The sequence below is a fragment of the Neomonachus schauinslandi genome, chromosome 13 (genome assembly GCF_002201575.2).
Source record: "Neomonachus schauinslandi chromosome 13, ASM220157v2, whole genome shotgun sequence".
NCBI classification, from domain to species: Eukaryota; Metazoa; Chordata; class Mammalia; order Carnivora; family Phocidae; genus Neomonachus; species Neomonachus schauinslandi.
The window spans coordinates 76958206-76974431 of record NC_058415.1 but is presented as its reverse complement, the minus strand read 5'-3'; the positions used below and the strand labels follow the sequence as shown (position 1 = coordinate 76974431).

The window sequence follows — 16226 nt, the reverse complement described above, 5'->3', positions numbered from 1 at the left end:
CGCAAGAGTGGGCGGGCTTGCAGGGCGGCAGCTAGGGGGCCAGAGCTTCCTGGCCAGAGTCAATTTGGGGGCTAGAGCGTGGAGTGTGACACCCCTCAATCTGTAAGCATTTAATGCAACCGCGGAGGCCTGGGTGGGGGAGAGAGGTGGGATCCTGGTGTCGGGGGATTGAATACGTGAGTTGTGGGCAAGTGGGTGAGGAGGGGGCTCTGAGATCCTAAGGAATTATTTCAGGAACGAGAAAAGGGTACAGGACTTGCTATTGAGCTTGTGGGGAGGGAGACAAAGTTAAGTCTTGGCCACCAAGAGGCGCCCCCTACCCCCAGGAGGGCGGGGCTTGGAGCCCGGCAGGGAGAAGGCGCGCCCCCAGGTGCAGCCCGAGGAGGGCTGAGCCAGGGGTGGGGTGAAGCTGGGCGAGCTGGGTTGAGCCTGGAGGAATTAGAGGAGGCGCGAGGGGTCCTTAAGTCTTGAGAATTTGGAGAGGGTGGTGTGGTGAGGGTGGCATTGGGGGATCCTGGGAAAGGAGAGGGGGCGACTGGGATTTGCACGAGGCCGGGCGGAGCCTCCGGAACGCCCGGGGTCTGCGGGGGGGAAGCCAGGGAGGGGGGCGGGCGGCGGGGCCCGGGGAGGCGGTGCGGGGGGGCGGTCCAGGGCCGATCGGGAGGCGGAGCCGGGAGCTGGGGGCTGCTGGCGAGCGGCTCCCACGGCTCCTTAGCTCCGGCGTCCTGGTTAGCTCCGTCGTCCGCCGCCGCCGCCGCTTCCTCTTCCTCCTCCTTCACCGCCGCCGCCGCCGCCGCTCGCAGCACCGCAGCCCCTCCCGCCATGGCCGCCGCCGGCGCCCGGCGCAGCCCCGGCCCCAGCTCGGGGCTCCGGGGGCGGCGGAGGCTCGGCTTCCACCCGGCGCCGCCGCCGCTGCTGCTGCTGTTCCTGTTCCTGCTGCCGCCGCGGCCGCTGCTGGCCGGCGCCACCGCCGCCGCCTCGCGGGAGCACGACAGCCCATGCCGGCTCAAGACCGTCACGGTGTCCACGCTGCCCGCCCTGCGGGAGAGCGACATCGGCTGGAGCGGCGCCCGCGCCGGGGCCGGGACTGGGACCGGGGCCGGAGCCGCCGCCGCGTCCTCGGGCTCCGCCGGCTCCGCGGGCACCGCCGCCGAGTCGCGCCTCCTGCTCTTTGTGCGTAACGAGCTGCCGGGGCGCATCGCGGTGCAAGACGACCTGGACAACACCGAGCTGCCCTTCTTCACCCTGGGTAAGGCTGGGCGCCGGCACACGCGGGATCCCAAGGAGCCGGGAGCCCCTAAGTGAAACCGGACGGGTGGGGGTGCCCTGGGGATCCCCGCCCTGGGCTGCCCCGAGCGAGGTTGGGAGAGGGCAGCCGAGGGGCCCGGAGGGCGTACAGGTGGTTGGAAAGCAGTATGGGCAGGAGGTCCCCAAGAGTGCTTGGCGGGAGCTCGGGGGCGTGCCAACACTCCCGCAGTGGGGACCTGGCCCCCAGTGTCTCACACCAGGCGTTGAGCTCTGCGGTCATCCATCCCCGACGCCGGAAAACCCAGATGGCTGAGTGTGCTCGAGCTGGGGACCCGGGTGGTCCAGCCGCCCGCGGCTGCTCGGGGCACGGTCACTGGCCGCCCGCGGTTACCGCCCCCTCACTCTGGCCTCGGACTTGGAGGGTCCACTCTTCCCCATAGATTTCCTGGAGATTCGGAGTGGAGAAGCTCCGTGTGGCATCACCCAACCCTCATAAACTCGATCTCCGTGTGGGTTGCGTGACCTTGGCCAAGTCGCTTCCCCTCTCTGGGCCTCAGTTTTGGCCATCTGTGAAATGGGGCTGGGGAGGATTGAGTGATTTCTGAGGAGTGGGCTTCTGAGCCCGAGGTCTCCACTTCCAGATTCTCTGCTTCTCTCCCCCACCCTCCTCGTCGCAGTCGCATTTCTAGCCCCCTCCCAGGGGAGAACATGTTTGTCCTCGCTGCTCACTCACTGGGCTAATAATAATAACTTAAAGGCGAGAACACGGAAGCGAAGAGGGAAAGGGTGGGGGTGGGGTGGGGGCTCAAATGGAAAAGTTAATCGGAAAGTTCGCCAGCAGCTTGCTGCCTGCTGGTTCCCAGCGCCAATCCCGGAGGAGTCGGCCCTTGCGAGGAGCTGTGGGAAGCGCGGCTGATTTCCCACCCCGGTAATTGATAGCTTAATTATCTCGGAGAGCGTTTACAAAAATGTTCCCCCTTAGCTCTCCCGCGCTCGCGGATCGCTCGCTCCCCTCCCCTTTTGGGGGCGCGGGGCGCGATTGGTTGTCGGAGTCTGGCCAACAACAGCGCCTGGAAGGCGCCGGGGGCTCGCCCGGAGACTCCCGAGCTCTTCTTCCCGGGATCCGTGCCTTCTCGGGATCCGGCTCGGCTCCGGCATCTCGCGGGTGAGGCGCCTTCGGGATCCCGGCTTGAACCTCCGAGGTTAACTCTTTGCTTGCCTGAGAAGCCCCAAAGCCTAATCAATAGACTAGAAGCCACTCTCCGGGGAGCCATGCTATTTTTAAATGTATTTTTGTGACCCTCGCCCCCCTTCCCTTTCACGCTGGCCGCCTCCGGAGATTTGAGGGAGTGCCAGGCCCACTTGTGGTCGCAGCTTCTGGCCCCGGGGCTCTCCCCAGCTGACTGTAACCTGAGCTAGCTGAGCTTTCCGGGAGGCGCGGTGGGAGAGCGCCTCGCAGGTTCCCTGGGGACTTCCCGCGGCGGCGCGTCTAGCGTGCGACACACACTCTCTCTCAAGCACGCACGCACGGGCACACACATGCACACACACACCACTAGCTCTTCCTACGTGCACCTGTGGGCCTGCCCATTTCCAAGGAAGGGGATGAGGGTGGAGATGGGGTTCCTTAGGGCGAAAGGCTAACCTTGGGCTCAGGGCTAACTCCTACCGCCTCCTTGCAGGGAAGGGTCCTTCCGGAGCCACGAAGGGTTCCCTTAGACACCACTTCCAGTTCCACCCTTCCTCTTCCACCCGCGTGATCTCTCTACTCCGGGGTGTCCTGAGAGGTCAGGAGTGGGAATCTTCCTAAACGGCTGTTCAAATAAGGGCGTAAAGGGGGACATTCTTGGGTATGGCAGGACTTGGGAGCTAGGACCCCCAGAGCATTCCAGTTCCCCGAGGATGTGGAGGGCTGGGTCCAGTTAGCTATAGGAGTCGCCGGAAGCTGGCAATCTCTGCCTTTTTAAACTTTGGCTTTCAAGAGGGAGTGGGTGCCTGGGAGCTGGGGCAAGCTGAGTGGGGAGCTGCGTGAGGAGCTGGAAGTCTTGAATCCCCCGGGGCTCCAGCTTCGGCTGGAGAGTCCCCTGGCGCCCGCCACTTGGAGCCTTCCGCCTTCTCTGACGCACAGCAGCTGAGCCTGGCGGCTGGGGACTGCCTGCTGAGGAGTGGGGGGTTGCTGTCCCCCTTGGCAGCTCTGAGCCCTTTGGAAGCGTGTAGGGAATTGTGTCCCGCCTCCTCCTTCTCCCCCCAGCGCCCTGGACTGGCAGCTCAAGGCGCTCCCTCCAGGGATTTGGCTAGCGAGGTAGTCACCAGATGGCCGAGTATAGCAGGAGCTGTGTAGGGAGACGTGGGTTTTTTATTTGTGTTGGTCTTCCACTGTTTGCACGTAAACATGGAGTGCACAATGAGCTCTGGGAGGGCCAGGCTGGCTGCAAAGGAGGGCCGGTGTGTGTGTTGGGGGGTGGGGGTGGGTAGGTACTATGAGTCATTTATGGCCTTATCTTTCCCAAGGTCCCAGGGTAGCTGCATCCCATCATTTCATCCCCAGACCTTTGAAACAGCCTTGCCTAGTGTTTGTCTCCGGTGTGTTGAGCGAGTCTTTCACTACTTCCTGGCCCTTTCAAGGGATTTGGAGATGGCACGCGCCGCGGTTGCCTATGCAGTCCGTAAATGCCAAATCCTGCCAATAATGTGGTGTGTGGAGCCACCACTAGGGGGTGGTAGTGTCTGCCAAAGCCCTCGGGCCATGCTTGGGTTGTGGACCCAGAGTTGGTGGTTTGAAAATGTCCGTGGCAGTAAAGGGTGGGGGTCGGTGGGGGGGTGAACAAACACATAAAAGATAGAATTCCCGTTTTACTGTCTGTCTAGTTGGGGGACCTCAAGGTTATTTTGCATGCGTTGCCTACCATCCGCATTCACCAAAGTCACCTGCATACCTGGCCCTATCTCCCTCCATTCTGCCTCTCTTGTTTGAGTTATTGGCTCTATTATTTTTTTTTTAAAAGATTTTATTTATTTGACAGAGGGAGACACAGCGAGAGAGGGAACACAAGCAGAGGGAGTGGGAGAGGGAGAAGCAGGCTTCCCGCCGAGCAGGGAGCCCGATGCGGGGCTCGATCCCAAGACCCTGGGATCATGACCTGAGCTGAAGGCAGACGCTTAACGACTGAGCCACCCAGGCCGCCCCTATTGGCTCTATTATTGATAATGCCTGCTCATATTTCTCCTCTCCCATCATGTTCCAGCCTGCTTTATGTAGATGGAAGTTTACACCAGAGCTGAAATTTCCCCCAAGTTTCGGTGTCTGGGCCTCTTTTTAGATTCTGATCATAAGTCAATGGCACTGACAAAGCGAATTTCCTTTAAAGTGATCAAGGGATAGCAAATAGTTACTGAATCTTTAATGAGGTGCTAAGAGGTTTACTCTTGCGTTTTATTATTAATTCACATAAAATATATGAAGTGGGCATTTCTGTTCTTCCCATTTTACAGATTAAGGAATCATTTTTGGAGAGGTCAGGTGCCTAGTTCAAGGTCACACGGTGGGGAAATGGCAGACCTGGCGCTGGAATCTCTTTCTACCAGATAGCTACGTTCTTGGTAGTTGCATATTGGCAAATATGCGCTGGCATACATATGGTTACATTTAGGTAGAGCATGGTGCGGGGTCCTGGAGAGAAATACAGCAATCATCAACATGAGAACATTTCTCAAAGGAACTTCAGCTACACTCGGGTGCTAAAATATGAGAGTCTGAAAGTAAGGCATGACCTTCGATGACCCTGCCAGCTCAAAGTTCCATGACTCATGGGATGTCAGGGGGCATTCTATGTCATGGTGCCAATGAGTGATGGAGATTACACATTCTGTCACATCAGGGAGGGGACACATCTCTGTAGATTCAGAGAAGGCTGGGAAACTTCCAAAAAGGGGAAAAAAAAAATTGAGTGATGCCTTAGGATGGGTGGTGGAGAGGTTAGAGGCTCCAATGCAGTTTGGGAATTTCGTGTTGGTTAGGATCTGGGAATCTCAGCTGTGGCCCACTGTGACCTTGAACAAGTCATTTATCCCCAGAGCTTCAGTTCTTTGTGCTGTAATGTGAGTGGGTAGAGAAGCCCTAAAATAATCCTTCGGTGTAGAGATTCTATGAACTTGAAGTGCCCTGATGCACTCTCTTAATCTGACTAGCTCCTCTCGCTTCTTACTGTCTCCTTCCTTTTGCTGGTGACACAGGGTGTTGGGAAGGACTGATTGAAAAGAAAGAATTTGTGCAGGAGCAACTGCTGGTACAGGGCTTCAGAGGTGAACCTGCACATCACTCAGTCCTCATTTGCCCCGAGGCAGCCCTGGAGTCTGCTTGTGGATTTAGCTTTCATGCCCACAGGTAGGGAAATGGCATCCTTCTTCCTGTGCTTGACAATGGCCGGGCTGGACTGTTTACCACCAGCCTTGATTCAGCAAAAGGGGGAAAAAAAAGAGATAAAATGGAGTAAGCACTTATTGTCAACATTTCTTTCTTTTTTTAAAAAAAAGATTTTATTTATTTATTTGACAGAGAGAGACACAGCGAGAGAGGGAACATAAGCAGAGCGAAGTGGGAGAGGGAAAAGCAGGCTCCCCACGGAGCAGTGAGCCCGATGCGGGGCTGGATCCCAGGACCCTGGGATCATGACCTGAGCCAAAGGCAGATGCTTAACTACTGAGCCACCCAGGCACCCTGTCTTTTCTTTCTAAATTGCCTTGGCATATATATCCCACAGGTAAGGCGTGTGCTGTGTATTTGGGGGAGGGCACATAGAGAAGGATAGCCCATCCAGTAGTATGTCTAAATGCATTTGCATGAGTAGATCTGTAGATCTGGTCTGCAAAGATTCCTTAAAATACAAACAAAAATGGGGACCAAAAGAGAAAAGCCTCCGGAAGGAATGAGGATTCAGGCACCAAATCAGAAGGGTTGCGATAAGCAGGGGGTTTAGCCTAGAAGGACAGTTCAGAAAGGGCTGGCGGGAGCAGCTGCCTATGAATGTCAATGGGGAATGAGGAATGTGCTTTTTTCTGTCTGGTTCCAAAGGTGCAAATGCTAGGGGGATGGAGTTCAGCCCCCACAGGGGTTTGGTTCCCAGGGAGCCGTCCAGAACTCAGCATCCTGACCCCTAATGATTATAGGATTTGTGTTGGAGGAAGCCTTCCAACAGAGACCACACAGCTATCTGGCAGGCATTTGGAGAAAGAGCCCAAGCCCTGGGAGACAGTGAGGCTATTTGCCCTTTTTGGTTTCTGGCTTGATTCTGAAGGTTGATGCCAGTGATTAACAGGGAGGAAAAACAACAACCAGATACAGATAGTAGTAATCTGGGTCTTCTGTAGGGATTTCTGACTACAGAATATTCGTTAAAACCAATCCCAGTGTTCTTTTCTGTATGGGCCAGAGAGAGAAAGAGAGATAGTGGGGTGGATAAGAGAGAGAATTTGATATCTTCAAACAAAGCTAGGTTTAAAAAATATGTATGTTATTTTCTCAGTTGGGCATCAGGTCCCTTATCACTAAATAAAATATTTGAGTGGCACTTAGACTTCGGGGTCCCATCCTGCTGTGATGGTCCAGGTTTCGGGGATATTGTAAATAAGGGTCCCAGTCAGGGGGGTCTCTGATCTGAGTCTTCCTCTTTCCACTCCCATCCCCAGCCTTTTGCCAGCTCAAACCTGATGATACATATTTAAGAATCAGGGCAGATAGAGATGTATTGTTTGCCCTCAGAAAGTACCAAGTTACTGAGAGGGCAGTGGGGCAGGGAGAGAGGTGGATTCCTTTCGGCCGTGTTACGGAGGCTCAAGTTCGGTCAAGGCCAGCCAGATTGGCTGTTTCTGGGGGTCAGTGACACCAGCTGAGATAGCACAGCTCTGCAGGCTTGGGTGTGACCCAGAGCTTGATGTTTTCCTGAACTGGGCCCTCAGGCTGCAAGAGCGTTCTATAATTTTAATTTACAGCAGGTTCGGCAGGTTTGAAATGGCCTCTGGCAAGCAAAATCTCCTGCTTCTCACTTCCTTGCTTTGCTGTAAATTTGGCCGTGGCTGCCCTAGGACGGTGTGAACACGTGGGCTTCAGGGAGAGAGGGATGGGGAGTGACAGTGACTTCTTTGGGTGAAGTCATGAAAACTTTGACCATGACCATCAGTGCTGATGGGCTCACCGCCTCACAACATCTCAGAGCACACAGTATTTTTTATGGGAACATGGGGGCCCAGACTGGGGAAGAAACTTACTTGAGGACCAGCAGTTCAGACTTGAACCCAGTGGTCCTGGGTCCCACTCTGTGCTTCTTCCCATTACCCTGGACCCTGGACCTCGAACACTTGGCTCTGGGTTTAAATACATCTCAGTGTCTGAAACTGGGCTGATCATCATCAAGCGCACCACTCTCTCCTCTCCCTGCAACAAAAACAAACCAAACCCCTCCCCCCAAATACTGAAAATCTACGGAGAAAAATATCCCCAGGGAAACGGAATTTGTTCTCCTGCCCAAGTACCCAGCTGGTTGGCTCCCATCTCTCCGGAGAACCGGAGCTGATAGGTTTTTGTTCTGGGGGAGGAAGCCTCATCGCTTTTTACTCCAGCTGCCTTTGGGGGTGAGCAGAAGAAGCCTGCTCTTTTCCAGGAAAGGAACGAAAGTCGGATTTAACCTTGACGTGGAGCAGCATTCCGGGGATGCTTTCTTTGCAGAGCTCATGCTTTCCCAAGTTCTCTCACTGACCAGCTAGTGGCAACAGAAGATTAACTATAGTGAGAGAGAGAGAGAGAGAGCGAGAGCGAGAGAGAGAGAGAGAGAGAGAGAGAGAGAGAGCGCACGTGAGTGAGAGAGCTAGTTTCTCTCCCTCCCAGCAGAGCTTGCAGCCTTTCTGCCCTGGAAGGAGGCAGGCAGCCGGGCTTGGCCAGGCCTCCTCTCCTCTCCATTGCTAGCGCTCGAGTTTCTCTGGCTCTCTGCTGCTGTCTGTAGCTCTCCGGGACGGCAGCCCCCATAAAGACTTCCCTTTGGGTTGGAAGGGGGATGGGTGGTGACTACACAACGTGAGACTTAGGACTGAGACCTCTGTAGCTTCCCTGCTGGTGGGCTAGAACGCGCAAGCAGCCCCATCGGTGAGTCCAACTATGACGAGGCTGCTGCAGGCTATGCCCTGTCTGGGTTTTCACCTGAAGGGGAACCATGACTCCAGCCCCACTGTCAAAGCCCCTGGCAGGCTCAGACCTCAATGCTTCTCTCAACTACAATTTTAGCAGTCAACTCAAGGGCCTGTTCACCTCTACTCTTATCCCATCTACTCTACCATCCGTACTTGCCGCCAGAGTGATTTCATTAAAAGCCCAGATCTGATCATGGCTGTTCTCTCCTAAAGCACTTCACTGGTTCCTCACAGTTCTTAGTATGGAGATCAAGCTTCTTACTGTGGTCCAAGTCCAAGATCATACTCTGCCCAGGGTGCCCTATTATAAGAACCCTCCCTTTTGGTTTGGTAGTTTTGTTCCACCACTCCCCTGGGAAGATTCCTTCTTACCTTTCAAGGCTGAATTTGTTTTTTTCTTTTCTTTTTCTTTTTTTTTTAAAGAATTTATTTAAGGGAGAGAGAATGAGCAGTGAGGAGGGGCAGAGGGAGAGGGAGAAGCAGACTTCCCGCTGAGCAGGAAGCCTGATGCGGGGCTCGATCCCAGGACCCGGGATCATGACCTGAGCAGAAGGCAGCCGCTTAACCTACTGAGCGACCCAGGTGTCCCTCAAGACTGAATTTAAATGTCACCTTATCTTTGCAGCCTTTCCTGACCTCCCACTGGAGTTGCCCACTTGAGCCTTGGCGCCCACTATCAATATAAAGGAAGACTCTAACAATGACTAGACCCTTAAGTGAGCACCTACAGTGTGCTAAGCACTGTCCCAGGTGCTTAGGATATAACAGAACAAAAGATATAGATTCTTGTATTCAGATAGCTCATTTGTAGAAGTGAGTGAGTGTGTGGATGGGTGGGTGGTGAGCAGAGGATAATAACAATGCACATGATAAATAAGAAAATTATGTAGTATGTGAGGATATGATAAATTCTATGAACAAAAGAAAATTAAATACAAGGGAAATTTTGGAAATGAGATGGGTTTTCATATTAAGTAGAACAGAGCGAGAGGAGCTTGTTGAGAATGAGGGGGTAGAACTAAGACTTGAAAGTAATGAAGGAGTTAGCCAAGCAGATATCTAGGAGAAGAGCATTCCAGGCGGAGCACTACACTGGAGCACATCTGGAATGCCCAGGGCCAGTGCATCCAGAGTGGAGCGAGAAGGGAGAGGCAGGACAGGACAGGGGAGGACGTGGGGAGGCACCCAGGGCCATACAGACCGCTGCTGGGGTTTTTGCTTTCACTGTGAGTGAAGTGGAGAGCCAGGCAGGATTTTAAGCAAAAGAGTATCAACATCTAACTTATGCTTGGAAAGACTTACTTAGGCTTCTCTGGACAGGAGCAAAGATGGAAGCAGGCAGGTCTGTAGGAGTCTGTTCAGGGATGATGGTGGCTTGGCCTACAGCGAGAGTCCCTACTGGGCAAACCTGGAGAGGTGCTGGAATTCCACTCATCCGTCTTAACATCTGAGCTGGAACACCATCTGTTCCGTAGAGTTTTCCCTCTTCTGAGCTCCCATAGTCATTCCTTCTACCTTCTCCTAGCTCCCTATTATTCTGGGGCTGTCGATAGGATGAGGAATGCGGTCAGTCTGATTGGAGGAAAGTGTGCTGGGTTTAGGGAAGACCTCCTCTTGAGAATCATGAAAGCCAGATAAGGAATTGAAATCTTTGCATGGTGGCAAACAGAGAGGCATTGAATGTTGTGGGGAAGACGATACGCCATGGTTTGGGGATCACCAAATGTAATAATCTAGGCCATTATCAAAACAAAACCCTTCTATGTAAAGATGGGGAAATCGAGGCACATAGCAAGGCAGCGATGAAGCAAAAACCAGATCTCAGTCTACTGACTCCTGGTCAAGTGTGTCTTCCTCCCACCTTGGGGAAGGGCAGCTGGGCCACCGGGGGTGGGGGGGGAACCTGGTGTTCCAAATGTTATCATTCTGGCATGAAGCAGGCCATGAGAACGTCTGTTGGACATTTACTGTGCCCCCAGGTGTCACACTGGTATGGCTGCTATCTCGTTTCATCCTCTCCACGGTGCTGAAAGACCAGATTCACCCCATGTTTTAGGTGAGCGCTGAGGCTCAGAGAAGTTAAGGAACATGCCCAAGACACACAGCTGTTACGCGGCTGGGCTGGGTCCAAACCCAGGTCTGCCTGGTTCTAAACCCTGTGCTCTCTCGCCTCCCAGGCTGCACAGGACTAGGAGTGCTCCTGAGTTTTCATCTCTTTGACAACCTCTCTTACTTTTTATCTCTTCCTGTTCTCATTACCAAGAAATTGCAGACGTTTCTTTATTGGAACTTCGGTGTGACAGCCTCACAGACCCAAGGGACTGAGCACCTTGTGTCTGCGCTGCCAGGAGCTGACTCAGCATCTCCCCAGGCCCTTTCGCTCGGTGCCACTTTGCCAAGAGAGCACCAGGCCTTGTCTCATTTTCTCTAGATGCCACTCATTATTCCTGGACTACTCGACAAGCAAATACCTACACTTCTATGCCTTCATGACTCCCCCCTTTCTCTCCTTCCTCCTCCCCTCTTTCCTTATTCCTCTCCCTTCTTCCTTTTCCACTCTTCTTCTCCCAGGGCTTAGGGAATTCCCTCCTTATGCTGGGCACAGTGTCATACTGGGGGAACCTGTTATCTAGTCCTTTTAGGCACATGGGAAAGCTCTACCTTCTCTTTGCAGAAATTGACCGGGAATCCGTTGTCAGACCCACAGCCCCCTTTTGACCAGGTGCACTTCCTTGGCACTCTTCCTCTCCACCCCAAGTTGAGTTTTGTCCACCTAGCACTTCTTCTTCTTCTTCTTTTTTTTTAAGATTTTATTTATTTGAGAGAGCATGAGCAAGAGAAAGCACAGGAGCTGGGGAGAGGGGCAGAGGGAGGGGGAGAAGCAGATCCCCTGCTAAGCAGGGAGCCAATGTGGGGCTCAATCCCAGGACCCTGAGATCATGACCTGAGCTGAAGGCAGACAGTTAACCCCCTGAGCCACCCAGGTGCCCCAACTCGTGCAGTTTTTATGTTCCCTTGTTGAGAATGGAAGTTACATGACATTATCTATATGTATGGGACATATATAATAATCGGTGATCTTTAGATACATTAGAATGCTGTAAAAATCCAAATAGTGTATCCTTTTCCTAGAATATTAGAACCGAGTAAAATAAAACCTCTGAGATCCAGCCCAACTCTCTCATTTACCGAGCAAAGAGAAGTACATTTTCCAAGGTCCCAGAGCGAATGCAGAGCAAAATCCAGGCTCCAGCCCAGTTCCTCTGATTGGGAGGCAGTGTGCTGGAGGGTGGGGGTGGGGGGTGGGGGGGACATGTGTCAGCTCTAAAGACCCCCAATCCCCCCGGATCAAGTCCTGGACGCACTATTTCTTCACTGCAGTTGACATCTGTATGCCACCTCCCGGAGCCTGTTTGCTCATCGGTAAAGTGAAGACGAGATAATAATCACTTCTCTGGGTTGCTGTGATCATTATTTTTGGAGAGCCCTCTATAAACTAGATTTTTGTCAGTGCCTAGCATCGTGCTCAGTCTGTACTGACACTGAGCCTCTGATCCTCACGGAGCTGGTGTGTGCCAAGCACCAGAGTACAGGGTCTGGAGGGGTTTTTGCTCTATGCCTCTTAGCCACCTGGAATCCTTTTTTGGAAGGAGGTAGAGGTATGAATAAATAATGAATGCAAACTCCTTTTCCCTTGCCCCTCCCACTCCAGCAGGCTGTGTTTACACCTCTCCCTGTCCGCCCTTCTCCCTCCAGTGAGGCAAGAAAGGATGAAATTGACCATTGATCTCTGCTCCTTCTCCAGAAGCAGGGGGAAGCCAGGAACTCCAGGGTTGTCTGAGGACAGCTTGGACAGAGAGGCTCTTAGATCCAAAGTCTGAGGCAGGTGGGTGTCGGAGGAGGCAGTCGGGGCAGAATGTTCTCCCTTCTGGTGGTGGCTGGCTGACAAAGCCTTGCTCTCAAGCACCGGGGAAAGTCACGAGTGGCTTTGCAAGCAGCCGAAAAGGGAAGGAACATTTCCATTAGCAGAATCAGCAGTGAAGAGATTTCCAGTCACAGTAATAGCTGCATTTGGGGGAATCATTTCAGTAGGGACTGTGAGTGGAGGACGGAGGGGGTGGGTGACAAGGAAAGTCACAGAGACATCTGGTCTACCCGCACCGAGCTGAGAGCCAGTGCCCAAGGAGAAACAGGTGCCGGACGCAGAATGACTGGGAGTTGGGTTGGTGGTTGTGCGAACATTCCGGACCTTCCACATCCCTCCAGGTGCACAGAGCTCCCTCCTCAGGAGTCGCCACGGGAGACTTCACGCTCACACTACACTGCCTTTGGTCTGATTACTTGGATTACTCTTTTCAAGATTTCAGAGCCAGGAGCAGCTTCCTAGGCTCTTGGGATTTGTAGGAGGGAAAATTCCTAGATTATTTAGCCCAGTTTTCCCTACAGTTAACTACTCATTGGAATCACTTTGGAACCCAGTCTCTTGCTCCTAGCCTCACTGAGGCACCCAGAGGGGCCTGGGAATCTATTATCTTAACAATGGTACCAATTCCTTAGTATGTCCCTCAAGGACCTGCATCAGTGGCCCCTGGATACCTCTTCAGCCTCACCTCCTGACATTCCCCATGGCACTTGATGGTCTAGCCTCACTGACAACTTGCAGATTTCTGAGGGTGCTGGGAACATTCCCCCCACCTGACCCTGGAGTGGAAACGCTATTCTCTCTGCATACAGTGCTTTTCCTGTCCCTGATTCACCTGGCCAACACCTAGCCTTAACTCTGCTATTACCTCCTCTGAGTAATCTCTCTCCTCCAAGGCTTAGATAGAGATTTTCCCCCCATAAATGCTCATACCCCCCTCTTAGGGTTGCCATACTTTGTAAATAAAAATAGAAACAAAAAATAAAATACAGGATGCCCAGTTAAACTTGAATTTCAGACAACGAATACTTGCTTAGTAGAATTATGTCCCATGCAGTATTTGGGATATAGTTGTATTTAAGATGACTCTCTGATGATCAGAAATTCAAATTTAACTGGGCATCCTGTATTTTATCTGGCAAGCTCCAGGGACCCTGTGTTTCTCTGTCTCCAGTCAGGGATCACACCACCACTGCGTGATTAGCTCCCCAAACCTCTTCTCACATTTCCCCCATCTCAGGAGATCAGACTTCCATCCTGCCAATTACTCAAGCGAAGGAGTCATCCCTGAAATTTCCTTTCTCTTGCCCCTCATTCTCTCTTTCAGCCAACCTTGTTGGTTTTACTCCTAAAATGACTCTCAGTATGATTCACCTGTAATCTTCTACTGCCATAATCTTTATCCTAGCCACCATCCTTGCTCACGTGGGCTATGATATCCATCTCTTGTCTTCCTGCTGCATCTCTGTCCCCATCCTTTATACTACACGGCATTCAGCACATGGGCCAACCCCAGCTTGCTGCCCGCCTTTGTACAGCCTGTGAGCCTATTTATTTATTTATTTAAATAGGTGAAAAGAATCCAAAGGAAAATAACCTTTTGTGATATGTGACAATTACCTGGAATTCAAACATCAGTATCCATAAATAAAGATTTATTGGAACATGGCCATGCTCATCTGCGGGCGTATGCATTGTCTCTGGTTGCTTTTGCTTTACAACAGCGGAGCTGTTGTAGCAACAGTGAGTATCTGGCCCACAATGCTTAAAATATTTACTAACTGTCCCTTTATAGAAAACGTTTGCCAACCTTGGTATATTCAGTAGCCAGAGTGATCGTTTCCCCAAAAAAGGAAGTTAGATCTCGTCACTCTTTGCTATTTAAAACCTTTAATTGTTTCTCATTTCTCTTAAAAACAAATCTTAATTCCTTTTCAGAGTCTAGAAAATCCTAAAAAGTTTGCCACCTTCTCTGAGTTCATCTTCCATTTTCTCCTTTGCTCTCAAAACCGAAATATTACCTCCTCCGAGAAGTCTTCCCTGACCAAAGTAGCACCCTGGTCCACCATCCCTTCATAGTTTTCTGTTCCATTCATTTTGAAAAACCTTTATGTCATGGCTCATCTCTTAGGACCGTGCCTTGTTCATCCTTTTACTCCCTGAACTGTGTAGCACAGGACACTGCATACAGAAGGTGCTGAGTGGATATTTTCTGACCAAATGAAGGAACATTGGACAACTGTAGGAGTGATAGTCGGTGAACAGCTCCTTAAGGGGTACCTGCCTCATCGGGGTTTTCTGTTGCTTTATTGGCGAGATTGTTGTGAGGATTTCAAGAACTAAAGTGTGTAGAGTGTGTTGAGCAGTGCCTGCCACTCAGCACATGCTATCTAGGTGTTAAATAAACAAAACTAAATAGCCCTGCACCCTCACCCCTGGGACCTGCCCCTTCCCCACTTTTTTTTGTCGTTGGCGGGATTTAAGGCAATTCAAAGGAAGTCTTGTGAGTAAAGATCTCATGGAACCCAGGGGGCAGGTGTGATCTGGTGGCCAGGACTATGAACCAGGAGTCTTTTTTTTTTAAAGATTTTATTTATGTATTTGATAGAGACACAGCGAGAGAGGGAACACAAGCAGGGGGAGTGGGAGAGGGAGAAGCAGGCTTCCTGCAGAGCAGGGAACCCGATGTGGGGCTTGATCCCCTGAGATCATGACCTGAGCCAAAGGCAGACGCTTAATGACTGAGCCACCCAGGTGCCCCATGAACCAGGAGTCCTAGGTTTGGTCTTGGTTCTGCTGGGTGTCGGTTGTTCATCCCTTCTGTATTTTGGGCTTCCCTCAGTTTCTAATGTGCTGAGATTGAACCCTGTGATCTGTAAGGTTCTTCTCAGCCCCTTCAGCTCAACAGGAGCCCAGGAGGGAGAGAAGGGCTCCCTTGAGTTTCTGAGGCTGGAAGCTGCTGCAGCAGGATAAAGCCTCCCTCCCCTTCCTCCCTCTCTGCATCCTTCCTGGGGCCTGTGAAGATCAAACCCTAGCTCTGAATCCAGGTGCAACTCAAATTTTCCAGCCCAGTCTCACACTAATTTGTTAGGGAACCTTCTTCAATTACCTTCTTTCTAGTCTCCCCCAGGGAGAGAGACTGGAGAAGCTGACCGCCCGAAGTAACCAATTACTTGTCTGCCAATAGCGGGACTCCTCCTGTCCCTCCCTCCCTTCTTTTCTCTCTCAACTTTATTCTCAGGGCCTTGCTGAAGCACCTCTCCTCACTGCAGAGGCCTCTAGGGAAGGGCCTCCCTTTCCCCTGGCTCCCTGCTACCAGCCCCGGAATAGAAAGCCATCCCGCCCCCAAGTGGGACAGCCAATGGGAAAGCTGGTGGCTGAGAAAGGGCAGAGCAGCAAACCTTGGAAAAACCAAAAACCGGTTTTGCAAGTCTGCTAAATCCCAAACTGTGCTGGATTGGGAGGCAAATGCCTTGATTCTTGTCCTGGGTCTGCCATTCCCTGGCTAGATGACCTCAAATAAATGACAGCTCCCCTTTGGGCCTCAGATAAGATTGAGGAATATTATCCAAGCCAGCTCTCCTTCAAGAAGTTGGGGAAGATTGGGCTGCAAGAGAGGAGAAACCTTCCAGTCTTGTCCACTACCTGGATCCCAGGTGCCTAGAGCCATGCCCATCAGGCCCTCAGTAAATACTGGTTGAATGAAGTTAAGAATAAATGGAAAATTAGGTGTGATCAAACATTGCTCATCCAGAACTTAATCACTGCTTTATTTTTTTATTTTATTTTTTTAAAGATTTTATTTATTTATTTGACAGAGAGAGACACAGCGAGAGAGGGAACACAAGCAGGGGGAGTGGGAGAGGGAGAAGCAGGC

At 52.1% G+C, this 16226-nt stretch overlaps 1 protein-coding gene across 3 annotated transcripts in view; it reads left to right on the top strand.

The window, feature by feature from the left end:
* Positions 1-822: 822 nt before the first annotated feature.
* The window catches only part of ASTN2 (astrotactin 2), an 865697-nt gene continuing 850293 nt past the window's right edge, over positions 823-16226 (top strand). For all 3 annotated transcript variants that reach the window (XM_021691760.1, XM_021691759.1, XM_021691761.2), the window contains exon 1: positions 823-1249. In XM_021691760.1, the coding sequence (XP_021547435.1) occupies positions 823-1249 (427 nt within the window). The remainder of the gene's footprint in view (positions 1250-16226) is intronic.